This window comes from Sapajus apella, unplaced genomic scaffold (assembly GCF_009761245.1).
Source record: "Sapajus apella isolate SASKATOON/1434 unplaced genomic scaffold, GSC_monkey_1.0 scaffold1, whole genome shotgun sequence".
Classification (NCBI taxonomy): Eukaryota; Metazoa; Chordata; class Mammalia; order Primates; family Cebidae; genus Sapajus; species Sapajus apella.
The window spans coordinates 56,179-67,492 of record NW_022436941.1 but is presented as its reverse complement, the minus strand read 5'-3'; the positions used below and the strand labels follow the sequence as shown (position 1 = coordinate 67,492).

Genomic DNA, 11,314 nt, shown 5'->3' with positions numbered 1-11,314 from the left:
ATCTGAGATTTGCTTCAGAAAAATCCAAGGAGAGCATAAGGGTAGGGATATAGGTGAAACAAGGTAAGGCATTAGTTGAAGCTGGACAGTGGTGTCATACAGGTTCATGACATCATTCTCTCTACTTTTGTACATATTTGAAATGTTTCATATTAAATTAGTAGCTGGTGGTGGTTCTCCCTAGATTGTAGAATGATGGGTGGTTTTCCTTTTAATTTTTTTTCTATTTCTCATGTTTCTACAATAAGCATGTACTATTTTATAAGCAGAAAAAAATTAAGTTGCTATTTGTTTGTTGAATGACTGTCCAAACTGAGAGAGAGCAGGGATATTGTCTCTCAGAGGAGGAGGGATGGTATTGTGGAGCCACCAAAGAACAAGAAGCTGGGGACCGGGGGAAGCTGAATGGAGACTCTTTCTGCAGAGGATGGGGACAGCTGCAGGACGGGGCCTGGGTAACGCCTGAGAAGGGGGAAATGGTTTTTTGGGCTCAGAACTTGAGACAACAGCTATTGGGATCAGATGGCCAAAGGATGACCTGAGAAGGGATAGTGGTGGGGAGGAGAAGCATGTGGCAGGCAGGGACTTAAGAATATAAGTCTTCTTCATTTTTCCCCCTTTTCATTTCTTTCTTTCTTTCTCTTTCTTTCTTTCTTTTCTTTCTTTCTTTCTTTCTTTCTTTCTTTCTTTCTTTCTTTCTTTTTCTTTCTTTCTTTCTTTCTTCTTTCTCTTTCTCTCTCTCTGTTTTTTCTTTCTCTCTCTTTCTCTCTCTTTCTCTCTTTCTTTCTTTTTTTTTGAGATGAAGTCTCGCTCCGTCACCCAGGTTGGAAGAAGGCAGGGGTGCGATCTCAGCTCACTGCAACCTCCGCCTCCCGGGTTCAAGCAATTCTCCTGCCTCAACCTTCCGAGTAGCTGAGACTACAAGTGTGCAGCACCATGATAGGCTAATTTTTGTATTTTTAGTAGAGATGGGGTTTCATCATGTTGGCCAGGCTGGTCTCTAACTCCTGACCTCAGGTAATCTGCCCACCTCAGTCTCCCAAAGGCCAGGTCTTCTTCCTTCTGTCTAGGTGGTATGACCCAGTACTGACTTGAACTGGAACCAAGGTTACTGAAGAACTCAGCACTAGCCCTGCTTTGAAGCTGGTGTGCCTGACCAGACCAGGCTGGAGGGCAATGGGCAATGTGGTGGGGACGGAGAGAGTCAGGGCAGCAGTGGAAGGCTGGAACCAGGGTTAGACTGAATAAAACAAACCTCTCTTCTTCATCTCCTCACTTCAATGGCAGCAAAGAGAAAATTCCCTGTCATTTTCTTCATCCCAGGGGGCCTCACCACAGGGCTTTTGCATAGACTTTTCCCCCCATCTGGAATGCTGTTCCTTCTGCGGAGGCAGTGTGACCCAGTACTGGCTTGAAGTTGAACCAAGTTTACTGAAGAAGTCAACACTAGCCCTGCTTTGAAGCTGGTGTGCCTGACCATCTAGAACGCTCTTCCTTCTTGTTTTCAGCTGGTTAATTTATATTCATCTCTCAGATCTCAGTACAACTTCATTTCCTCCAGCATGTCCTCCTGCCCCCTAGGTCAAATCCCTATTATATGCCCTCACCACCAGGTACAATTCTTCCTAGTGCTTATGACAGCTTCAGTCTCACACTTATTTTTGTTATTATTTGGTCAATAATCGTCTCCTTCAACGCACTATAAACTCCTTGAGGGCAGGGGCCTCCCACATCGAGAACACTGCCTGGCCAATAGAAAGTGCTCACTGACCATTTGTTGAATGAAGGAAGGCGAGAAGCTGAAGTTACTGGACTAGATCCTAACTTATTTCATCTTGGCCACTTTGGAGCCACTGAATCAAAAATGTTTGTTGCGGCCAGGTGCAGTAGCTCACACCTGTAATCCTGGCACTTTGGGAGACTGAGGCGGGTGGATCACTTGAGGTGGGGGAGTTTGAAACCAGCCTGGCCAACATGGTAAAACCTGTCTCTACTAAAAATACAAAAATGAACTGGGTGTGGTGGTGCATACCTGTAGTCCCAGCTACTCGAAGGCTGAGGCCAGAAAATTACTTGAACCTGGCAGGCAGGGGTTGCAGTGAGCCAAGGTTATACCACTGCACTCCAGCTTGAGTGACAGAGCAAGACTCTATCTCAAAAAAAAAAGTTTGTTGCATCCCCCACAAAGTAACTAAGGAAGCAGAGAGAGGAGAGAGAGAGAGAGAGAGAGAGAGAGAAAAAGAGAGAGAGAGAGGTTCCGCACCTTCTCCTCCACATCTCCAAGAGCTCCCACATGTATTCCAGGCCACTAAGCCTCTCATTTGGTGAAAAGGGAGTTGAGACAGGGGTAAGGTGCTCACCCCAGAGGACACATGAGAGGCAGTTGGTGGGGCTTCCAGGTTCAACAGTGAATTCTGCTTCAAACACAGTGTATGGCCTGGGGTGGCAGGTAGGGGGAACATAAATGGCCTAGAACTTCGCAATGTCACCGCCTCCTAGAAGCCTTCCCTGATCTTCCTCCCCATTACACTCACATTGTTCTCTGCCTCTCAGAACTTACTACGATTTATAGCTAGATTCTTTTTTTTTTTTTTTTTCATGATCTCAGCTCACTGCAACCTCTGCCTCCCCAGTTCAAGCAGTTCTCTTGCCTCAGCCTTCTAAGTCGCTGGGATTACAGGTGCCTGTCACCACACCTGGCTAATTTTTAGTAGAGATGACGTTCCACCATGTTGGCCACCAGGCTGGTCTCGAACCCCTAACCTCAAATATCTGCCCACCTCAGCCTCCCAAAGTGCTGATATTATAGGTGTAAGCCACAGCACCCAGTATTTTTGTGTGTGTGTGTTACTTGTTGCAAATTTTCTGTCTCCTCTGCTGGCCTAGGAGCCTATGAGTTCTGGGATCACATCTACTTGCTCACTCTTGTTTTTTTGTTGTTGTTGTCGTTGTTGTTGTTTTTGAGATGGAGTCTCACTCTGTTGCCCAGGCTAGAGTGCAGTGGCACAATCTTGGCTCACTGCAACCTCCGCCTCCCGGGCTCAAGTGATTCTCCTGCCTCAGTCTCCTCAGTAGCCGGGATTATAGGCAGACACCACCACGCCCAGCTAATTTTTTTATTTTTAGTAGAAACAGCGTTTCACCATGTTGGCCAGGCTGGTCTTGAACTCCTGACCTTGTGATCCACCTGCCCTGGCCTCCCAAACTGCTGGGATTACAGGCATGAACCACCGTGTCTGGCCTACTTGTTCACTCTTATGGCCCAATGTGTAGCACAGGGCCCTGCTCATAGTAGATGCTCGATAAATATCTGTTGAATAAATGAATACATTAATGACTTAATGGAATAACTTATGAGAAGGTTGGCAAGGCCAGCAGGGAGAAGGGCAACAGCTGGGGTCAAAGGAGGGGCAAGGGCAGCCCAAGCCTTTTGATCTGCTGCTTTTCAGGGGCCTTCTAGGAAGCACCTTGCATTCCTAAAACCAGTGACAGGACTGTGCATGCCCAGGAGCTGGAATCTCTGCCATACACCAAGGGATCCTGGATCCTCATGGCAGCAAGGCTTTGGTTGGTTGCGGGATGGGGAGAGAAGATTCTTGGAAACTCCACATCTATAGCAACTTGGCAAATGTGGACAGCAGTACACAGCCATCGAGGAGGTAGGGTAAGGTGGCCTAAGCTCCTGCTTCTCTCACTGGGCTCCGGGACTCCTCCAGACTTCTAACTGGGAGGCCTGGCCCAGAGCCTATCCCACTCTGTTCAGACCAACTGAAGGTCTTTCTGCTGAAGTTTCCCTCCCCTTCAGCCCGCAGGGGGTTCCTGTCTCAGCAGGAATTCATACCAGATTGAAATGAGCAGCTGGGGCTGCCTGGATGGGAGGGTGTGTGGTAGAGAGCTGCGATCAAAGGCTCTGTGTGTGAGGGGCAAGGGAGGGAGAGAGTGTGTGGGGGTGGGTGTGTGCTAGCTTGCCCACAAGTACAAAAAAAAACGAGAGACAGAGGCTCAGAGAAAAAGACATGATAAAAGAAAGAAAAAGATAAAGAGTAACAGAGAAAGAGGCAGAAAAAGGCAACAGGCACAGAGACAGAGACAAAGAAAGAGAGGCAGCAAGGCTGAGAACAGAGAGCAAAGCAGAAATAGTGAGACAGAGAAACACAGAGGCTGAGGATAGAACACAAGAGCACTACTAGGAAATGGCGAAAGGAGAAACAGTAAAGAGGTCCCGGACAAGGACAGGGAGGCAGAGATAGAGAAGGAGAAAGAGACTGAGTCTGAGTCTCGTGTAGCCACTCACTCCACATGTACTGAGCACTTATGCCATGGCGGGCACAGTGGGCAGCACAGATCAATGCGAGTAGACAAATGACAGGGATGGAGGGCACAGCAATCAGGACGGAGGCTGAGACCGAGATAGAGAAGAGCGGGAGAGGCAGAGACTGCAAAGCGAGGTAGAGACTGAACGAAGGACCCAGAGGTAAGAGAAAGTGGCAAAGACAGAAACTCAAGAAAAAGGGGCAGAGACATGGAGACCTTGCAGACAGAGCGGGCAGGACAAGTAGGGGCAGAGGACAGTGGGAGGAGGGCCGGATGAGGGAAGCCTGCTCCGAGCAATGCTCAGTCCTTCCTCAGTCCCGTCTCCAGCTGTGCTGCCTCCACTCTACCCAGGCTCTGGTGGGCCTCGGCTCTGGAGGCTTGGGAGGAGGCGCTGACTGCGGATGGCCTCCTTAGGTCAAATGGTTTTCTGCCTGAACCGGGGTTCAGAATAGAGCCCAGCTCAACTCAGAGGAGGGGGTTAGGCAGTACATGGGTATAGAAAGCCTTGCTTTCACCCAGAGACCAGCTTAAGACCATCCTTTGTTTCCATAGAGCCCTCAGGGAATAGGAAAAGGTCCAGGTGGTAGGGAGGAGGGAAGGGGCAAGTCTGTGAGTTGCGTTCCAGAACAGTCAGTGCAGGCGCCTCTTCCTTCTGGGGTCTGTGTGTCAGCCCCCCACACACCAAGAACTCCCTGGAATCTCAAACTGAGAGATAAGCCATTTGTGGCAAATGCTGAGCCCTCCCCCCATCTCCTCCCACGTCATCCCTGAGAAAATGCCGCAGAGAAGAGGGTGGGCTACAGAATCAGTCACCTACCCGCTGGTGCCGGGTCTCTGGGCTTGAGAGAAACGCCAGTCCGTGTTGGGCGGAGCTTGCTGTGGAGAAAACAGAGGGAAAGGGGCTGAGTACCTGTGAGAAGTCAGAATGTCACCCGAGCCCCTGGGGATGGGCCGGGAGAGAAGGAGGGGAGGGGGCACAGAGAAGAAAACGGGCTAAGAAAGGGCAGGGGTGGACTCATCTCCAAAGACAAAATATATCTCAGGTCTCCGAGGTCTGAGGTACCAGAAACAAAGAGATAAATCACATTTCATCTGACTACAGTGAGCAAGCTTAGGCTCCTTTCCTACACAAATGGCTCCTTCCTCCCTGACCCCAGAGTCAGGACTCCTGAGCCAAAATTCAAGGACTGAAGGCATCTTCTGTGGAACTGGGGGAAAAGATGCAGAGAAAGCCCCCTAAAGTGGCAGAGGACGCTTTTCAATGAGAATTCCACCAGCCCTAGAATGAATTTATTCAGCTCCTCAGCTGGGAAACAAAGCATCCTCTGCAGCAAGATGGCTGCTGCTCCGGGTAACCCTTTTGGTGCCAGGTTGTGCAGTGTCACATTCAAAGGGACACCTCCTTCAGCCCCTTGGCTCGCAAGGATCTCTTCCCACAGCTAAATACATTATTAATTTAGGAGTCATGCCAGATTGGGCCTTTGCAGGGCATCCAAGTCCCGGGACACTTCTCACTCCTAGAACTCTGTGCCAGACAATGGTCTGTGACTAAGGAGAAGAGAACAAGGCTGCTCTGTCTGAGACAGAGAAAAATGGAAGGGATGCAGAGGGAAGGGATCCAGCTCCCACAGCCTCCAAGCAGGGCCAACTAAGTCTCCAGGGATCCCAAGGGGCTGATTTGTAGTCATCTCCCACCCAGCTGAAGGTGCGGGGCTCTGGCCAGCCACTTTATTCCCAAGTCCCTCTGATCTTTCCAGGGGATGTGTTATCCCATCACATTCTCATGGAGCACTCCTACAGCCAACTCCTCACTGGTTCTGCTGTGGGCTGGTAATTAATACTCACACTTGCTCCCAGAAGCAGAGAGTTTGAGTATCTTAGATTACTCCAGGGAGAAGGAAGCTCCAGAACTGCCAGTGACTCACTCTAAGGCTCACAGGTGGCAGTGATGTGAGCAGAACCCAGAAACCTAGCATTCCAGGTGCATCAGGAGTCAGCAGCATCATTCTGGGGCTGCCTTGGAGAAAAGCACAGGGATGGCCAGCCCTCAGCCACTGTATTCTTAGACACAGCAGAATCTACACCGTGATGCAGTGATTGTGACAGCAGGAAAGGGAGCTGGGGGAAACTCAACCTACATAAGGACAACTGGGCTAAGTTTGCGCTGCGAGCGCTGCTCAGAAATGAGAAGCCACAGGAGACTTTCCCCACAGGTGATGTCCTCAAATAGAAGGAACTCCACCCTTGCCCCATCCCAGCAAAGACAAAATCCCAGCAGAGGCAAACCCCCTCCTCTCCTGTCCTCCAGCTTTTAAAGTTCCAAGTGCCAAGAAATTCAAAGCACAAATTCTGGAGTTAGACAGGGGTTAGATTTAGATTCCCTCTTACTTGCTCTGTGAACTTGAGCAAGTCACTTGACCTCTGTGAAGCTGTTATAAGAGACAGATGTTAGTACCTAGCCAATAGCAATGCTAGGAAAAGCAAATGAGATGAGGTTCTTAAAGGAGTTGTATAGTAAGTTTCTCTCAATCAGCTATCAAAATCACCTGGGGGTGTTTCAGAATACAATCCTGATTCTATAGGGGCAGAGTTAGGCATAGATAATATTTTGAATAAAAGCTCCTGGAGTTGGGGAAACTTGTGATTTTTACTTTTGTAGTTTTCTCATACATAAGGGCACCCTGGCATCAGGCAGATCCTGTAGCTTTCCATCTGCCAGAGGAGAAAGGACTTGTTAGAGTCTCAGATACTTTGGTCCCCTCCAAATCTCTGACCCTAAATCGCTGGGCACATTGTGATCACGACGGCGCCAAAAGCCTGTATCTCTGGGCTTTGAAAGCCAGGGCGCTCCAGGTTTCCACTTCCTAGAGGAAGGGGCAGCTGGTGCCACTGGAGTCCCAGGCCTGCTGTCCTATAGAGACTCACTCGCCCCAGACCGAGCCCTGCCGCACCTCCGGCTACCGGGCAGCTCTGCCTGTCCGCCTGCCCGAGGCTTCTGGGTTGAGGGGTCGCCACCCTCGAGAGGAGCCCCGGGCCCATCTGGACCTTGGGTCGTAGAGTCCTGCCCGCCCGGCGCTTAGAGCGCTGAGTTGCTCCAGCGGTCTCCGCGCCGCGCCGCGCCTCGCTCAGGCCGCCCCCAGGCGACCCAGCCCAGCCCAGGGCGCAGGTGGGAGAAGTGAGCTCTGGAGTCCTCACCTGGACCTGGGCAGCCGCCGATCTGGGACCTTCACTAAGGCGGGCACAATCTGCTATGAGTACCCCTGAGCCCAGAGGAGGGAGCGGCGGAGGGGAGCTGCAAGTGGCCAGGGACAGGCCTGTGAACCAGGCCGCGAGCAGGTGGGAGCGAAAGCTGGTATTCGCGTAAGCCTAAGTGCGACGCGTGTGTGCGTGCGTCCGCGCACGTTTGGCGAGGCGTGGCAAGCCTGTGCACCGTGTGTGGGCCGTGGGAGTGGCCTGCAGGGAGGACGCGCAGGAGCCTCGCGCGCACACCTAAGTCCTGCAGACAGATGCGGTTGGGTGATGCTGAGATAGGGAGGGTAACGGCGAAATCACAGATGCTGGGAGCTGGGGAGAAACCGAAGAGGAAACCTAAAGACCCTCAAGCAAGCCGGAGCCGGCGCCTAGGAGGCTGGCTGCAGGGGTGGATCTGTGACTGCCTCCTCCCGGGACCCCCGACACCCGCGGAAATCGCCTGAAATTCATCGGAAGTTCGACCGGGTCCCCAGCCTTTTCTGAGTGTGAGAGTGGGGGTCAGTCCCACCTTCCCTCACCCATGGTCGCCACCACCCCCCGGTGCTCGGAGTCCCATCCCTAATTCGCCACTCCTCTGGTTCCGCGCACAGTCCAAAGGTCCCGAGAATCGGGTGGAGCGCAGCCAGCGCCCGAAAGGGCCAGGAGGAGTGGATGCAAGTTCAGTCCTTTAAGAGGACCGGCGGCTTCTCCAGTGCCGCCCCCAGGGGTCGCCCGGGGCGGCGCCGAGCCCCTCACCTGGCTCCGCTCCCGCAGTGTATTAGAGCGGGACCGGATGGCGTCAGGCTCCAGGGCCAGAGCTGTGGGCTGCTGAACGCTGAGGGGTCTTAGAAAAGTGAAGTCACTGCCGTCCGAGGCCGGTGAAAAGCACGTCCTGTAGCAGTGGCTCTGCGAGTCTGTCGGCCGCAGCGTCACCTCCATGTACTTGAGCGTGCCGTCCGAGCTCACCTGCAGGTTGGGGCTGGACTGCTTATAGAAGTCCCGGGACGGTGAGTCCTGGCGCCTGCAGCACTGCCCTCCACCCCCGTCCTCGTCTGCGTGCCCCTGAAGGCACTTAGCTGACAGAAAGGTGAAGGTGACTAGGGATAAGAGACTGACGGTGGCCAGAGCCACAATGAGGTAAAGGGTAAGGTCTGAACGCTCAGGAGGGTGTATGAGGAAGTCACTGGATTTGGGCATTTCCTCAGGGTCCTCATCCTCCAGAACCAGCAGCACTGTGGCTGTGGAGGACAGCGAAGGATCACCATTGTCCCTCACCAGGACCACCACCTGCTGGGTGTCAGAATCATCCTCCAGTAAGGCCCTGGTTGTGCGCACCTCACCAGTATGTGTAGACACAAGGAACAGTCCTGGGGCTGTGGACTGTGGCAACAGTGAGTAGGTGAGCCATGCATTGTGGCCTGCATCAGCATCCACAGCTGTCACCTTGGTAACCAAGGAGCCAGCAGGGGCAGAGCGAGGGAGACGCTGGGGGGCTGAGTGTTCCCAGCCTGGCCGTGGGTGCAGCACAGCTGGGGCATTATCATTCTGGTCCAGGACAAACACGTGCAGAGATGTGTTGGCATGCAATGGTGGAGAGCCGGAGTCTCGAACCCCCACCACAATCTGCAGCATCTGCAGCAATTCATAGTCAAAGGTACGCTGGGCAAAGACCCGTCCATCCTCTGGGTTGACATACACAAAGGAGGAGGCTGGGGCTCCCTGAATCTGATTTCCTACAATGGAGTAGGTGAGCCGGGCATTATCCCCAGTGTCTGGATCTGAGGCAGCCACGGTGCAGAGAAGGGAGCCTGGAGGCCGGTTTTCTGGGATGTAAGCAGTGTAAAGCTGCTGGTTGAAGCAGGGTGCATTGTCATTAACATCTGAAATGTTGAGCCTAATGGTGAGATGTTTGTGCAGGGGAGGTGAGCCAGCATCGCTGGCCAGCAGCTCGATGATATAGTGGGATGTGACCTCCCGGTCCAAGGGCTGGCTGGTTAGCATCGAGTAGTGGTTCTCAGAAGGCTTAATCTGAAATGGCAGGTCTGGAGAGATATCAAGGCTCACTTCACCATTTCTACCTGAGTCTCGGTCTCGCACATTGAACAACCCCACTACTGTGCCCACTGGTGTGCTCTCTAGGACAGGGTTGGCCAAAGAGGTCAGTAGCACCTCTGGGGCATTGTCATTGACATCCCCCACATCCACCTGAATCACACAGTGGCCCTCCATGGCAGGCTGTCCCTGGTCACGGGCTCTTGCATGAATTTCATAGAAACTCGACTCCTCAAAATCTATGGGACCCAACACATGGATTGCCCCACTGCTGGGGTCTAGACCAAAGAGGTTCCGCACTGCCTCAGATGTGTGGTCTCCAAAAGAATAGTCTAGTTGGCCGTTGGTGCCCTCGTCTGGATCAGTGGCATTGAGGCGGAGCAGCAGAGTACCAATGGGTGCATTCTCTGGTATTCCCACACGTAGAACTGAGGATTGGAAGACTGGAGCATTATCATTGATGTCCAGCACGATGACAGAGATAAGGGTGGTTCCTGAGCGAGCTGGGGTTCCCCCATCCACAGCAGTAAGCACCAGCTGATGTCTTGCCTGGGCTTCACGATCCAGCTGCTGCTCTAGCACCAGTTCTGGGAATGGCTTCCCATCTTTTAGGGTTTTCACATTCAGAGAGAAGTGGCTGTTGGGGCTCAGAGTGTAAAAGCTCACAGTATTGGTGCCCACATCCGGATCCTGGGCACTGTCCAGTGGGAATCGTGCCCCAGGTGCTGCTGATTCTGATATGCGCATCTCTCGCTCAGGGGTGGCAAAGCTAGGAGAGTTGTCATTGAGATCCAGGATCTCTACCTCTACACGGATTAGCTCCAGGGGATGTTCAGTAACCACCTGTACTGGCAGCAGGCAGCTGGTGCTGGCTCCACATAGGCTCTCTCGGTCAATCTTTTGATTCACTGCCAGGGCACCATTCATCAAGCTCAGGGAAAAATAGCGCCCATTCTCCTCAGAGCCCAACTGCAGCCAGCGGCTTAATAGATCTGTCATCTTTAAGCCCAGATCCTGAGCAACATTCCCCACCAGCGTCCCCGGCTCAGACTCCTCCACCACTGAGTAACGAAGCTGCCCAGACACCCAGCCCCAGCAGCACAAGGACAACATGCACAGCACTTGCCATTTCCCAGCGAGCTGTGGGGGTGTCTTGGGCCCCATGACCCAGAAGTCCCTTCCTGGAGAGTAAGTCTGTACTGTCTTGCCTCCAAGGTAGACCCAGGGCTTGGAATGATGCAGCTGAAGTCTCTTATGTCTCCTTCTAGCCTCTTAAAAACTGCTCAGAGGTTTGCCTGCCTGCAGCAGTTCTTCTTAGTCACCGAGTGGCGGGGGTGGGCAGGGGGGAGGGAAACTGAATTTGAGTGGAGCTGGGGAGCTGGAGGAGGAGAGGCGGGCTGGAAGAGCAGATCTCCCACCTCGGCTCTGAGTCTGATTGGCCAAAAAGTCTGTTTGCTTTCAACCAATTATGAAGTCTCCTCAATCCTGGAAACCTTGGGAACACACGCTGCAAATCTGTGTCACAGAAGCTTCCTACCTCCCCACTCATTTCGTGCTGCAGGTTGATTCAACCCCCTTGGCAGCAAAGTTTGACAGCTCAGATGGTGCTCAACAGGGAAGACAAAGTGATACAAAACTCCTCAGCGTTCTGTCCCAGCAACTTCCTGCATGACTTCAGAAGCTTCCACCACTTTGCTTGAACCAGCAAAATCTTGTC

The 11,314-nt window shown here is 52.5% G+C and overlaps 1 protein-coding gene across 7 annotated transcripts in view; it reads right to left on the bottom strand.

Moving 5' to 3' along the window:
- The window catches only part of LOC116564764 (protocadherin gamma-C4), a 41,006-nt gene that overhangs the window by 13,954 nt on the left and 15,738 nt on the right, over nt 1–11,314 (bottom strand). For 4 of the 7 annotated variants that reach the window (XM_032298260.1, XM_032298418.1, XM_032298191.1 and 1 more), the window contains exon 2: nt 5,132–5,190. In XM_032298260.1, coding sequence (XP_032154151.1) covers nt 5,132–5,190 — 59 coding nt within the window. Of the gene's footprint in view, nt 1–5,131; nt 5,191–5,442; nt 5,582–8,301; nt 10,925–11,314 lie in introns of those variants that run through there. The other 3 variants (XM_032298115.1, XM_032298570.1, XM_032298334.1) reach the window with 3 other exon arrangements.